Source organism: Monopterus albus, unplaced genomic scaffold (assembly GCF_001952655.1).
Source record: "Monopterus albus unplaced genomic scaffold, M_albus_1.0 scaffold6.1, whole genome shotgun sequence".
Taxonomy (NCBI): Eukaryota; Metazoa; Chordata; class Actinopteri; order Synbranchiformes; family Synbranchidae; genus Monopterus; species Monopterus albus.
In genome coordinates, this window is record NW_018127886.1 from 4,830,163 (window position 1) to 4,832,354 (window position 2,192).

At 39.8% G+C, this 2,192-nt stretch overlaps 1 protein-coding gene across 1 annotated transcript in view; it reads left to right on the plus strand.

The window, feature by feature from the left end:
• casz1 (castor zinc finger 1) overlaps positions 1 to 2,192 on the plus strand; it is a 78,129-nt gene that overhangs the window by 59,168 nt on the left and 16,769 nt on the right. The window contains 1 exon segment of the mRNA XM_020615554.1: positions 1,714 to 1,886. Coding sequence (XP_020471210.1) covers positions 1,714 to 1,886 — 173 coding nt within the window.

Here is a 2,192-nt window from a genome sequence, read left to right on the forward strand (position 1 = left end):
TTAAAAGCCTGTGGAACATAACTTGTTAATAGAGAGAGGTTAATCAGATCTAGTATGGATGTGTTGATTAGGGCAAAGACGTCTTTGAGCAGCCTTTTCGGGATGGGGTCCAGGAGACCTGTTGATGATTTAGATGAAGCAATTGTTGAGGTCAACTCAGAGAGATCTATAGGGGAGAAGTAGTCCAAGTATAAATGAGGTCTTCCAGATGTTTCTAAAGCCATTGTAGTAGATGGCACATCTGCGAGAGCTGTGGGAGTGGTCCGACCAATTTTTTCTCTAATAGTTGTGATTTTATTTGTAAAGAAGCTCATGAAGTCATTGCTGCTGAGATCTAAGGGAATGTTAAGCTCAACAGCACTGTGGCTCTTTGTCAGCCTGGCTACAGTGCTGAAAAGAAACCTGGGGTTGTTCTTATTTTCCTCAATCAGTGATGAATAAAATGTGGTTCTGGCACTATGAAGGGCTTTCTTATATGTTATTAAACTATCTTTCCAGGCTATGAAAAACTCTTCTGACTTAGTGGAGCGCCACCTCCTTTCCATTTTTCGTGATGCCTGCTTTAGGGAGCGGAGCTGCGAGCTGTACCACGGGGCTAGCCTCCTCTGTTTCACTACCTTCTTTTTCAGAGGGGCAATGGTATCAAGTGTATTACGCAGGAAGGCTGCAGTACTATCAACAAGATTATCGATTTGTGTGGGAGTAAGGTTAAGGTGGCCTCCTTCCACTGTGTTGGCAAACGGCACTGAAGTAGATAAAGATGGAATTATTTCCTTAAACTTGGTAACAGCATTGCCAGATGGACATCTGCTGTAGTGGAATTGTTTCCCACATAGAGTATAATCCATTAATGGAAATTCAAAAGTTATTAGAAAATGGTCAGACAGAAGAGGGTTATGGGGAAAAACTATTAAGTGTTCAGTTTTGATGCCATATGTCAGAACCAGATCAAGAGTGTGATTAAAACAGTGAGTGGGTTTATTTAGTTTGAGAGAAGCCAACTGAGTCTAATAATGAACAGAATGCATTGTTGAGGCTGTCATTGTCGGCATCTACATGAATATTAAAGTCGCCTACTATGATTATTTTATCTGTACTAAGCACTAAATCAGACAGAAAGTCTGAGAATTCACTTAAAAACTCTGAATAAGGAGCAGGTGGACGGTATACAATAACAAACAGAACAGGCTTTTGAGTTTTCCAGTTTGGGTGTGAGAGACTCAGGGTGAGACTTTCAAATGAGTTATAACTATGTTTAGGTCTAGGGTTGATTAATAAGCTTGAGTCAAAGATCACTGCCACGCCACCACCTCGGCCTGTGTTTCGAGGGATGTGTAGTTATTGTGACTAGGTGGAGTGGATTCATTTAGGCTGACATATTCTTCCTGCTGTAACCATGTTTCAGTAAGACACAGTAAGTCAATGTGATGGGTTTCATTTATGGGTTTCACTTTAAACTTGTACCGCTCTGGTGTGCATTACCACAAATTGAATTGTGACTGTGAGAAAACAGGCTTCTTCCACCCATTTCTAGGCCATTCGCATTTTCTTAACCACACTGAACTCTTTTGTCTATACCTTGTAAGGTATATCAGGTCTCTTCAAAGCACTGTTTTAGAGGTTTTTTCAAACCATTCTTGCAAGATGAAACTCTTACATCTGCTGTGGGCCCAGATCTTGTTGTTAATTGGCACACTTTGTCTCTGCTTGCAGGTGGGCTGTAGCAAGGTCTACACCAGCACTTCAGATGTCATGACCCATGAAAACTTCCATAAAAAGAACGCCCAGCTGATCAACGATGGCTTCCAGAGATTTCGTGCCACTGAGGACTGTGGCACAGTCGGGTGTCAATTCTACGGGCAGAAGACTACACACTTCCACTGCAGGTGAATAGTCCTGGATGTTTCTCTGCAGGATTTATTTTTACATTTAGAAAATTTATATTTATAGTAAATACATAAAAACAAACAATTTTGTATATTTTCTTTTATTACTTACAACCAAATCAGAAAAAAGTTGATGGTAGGTAAAATCAAAAGAAAACTAAAGTAGTGATATGTAGACAATCTGTGTCCTGCATTACACTGAAAACACTGCAGCAGCACATTATATGATGATACCTCATCAACAAAAAAAAAAAGATTTTGTATTTCCATAAGTGGGGTAAAACTATGGAATAATTTAAGTGTAGA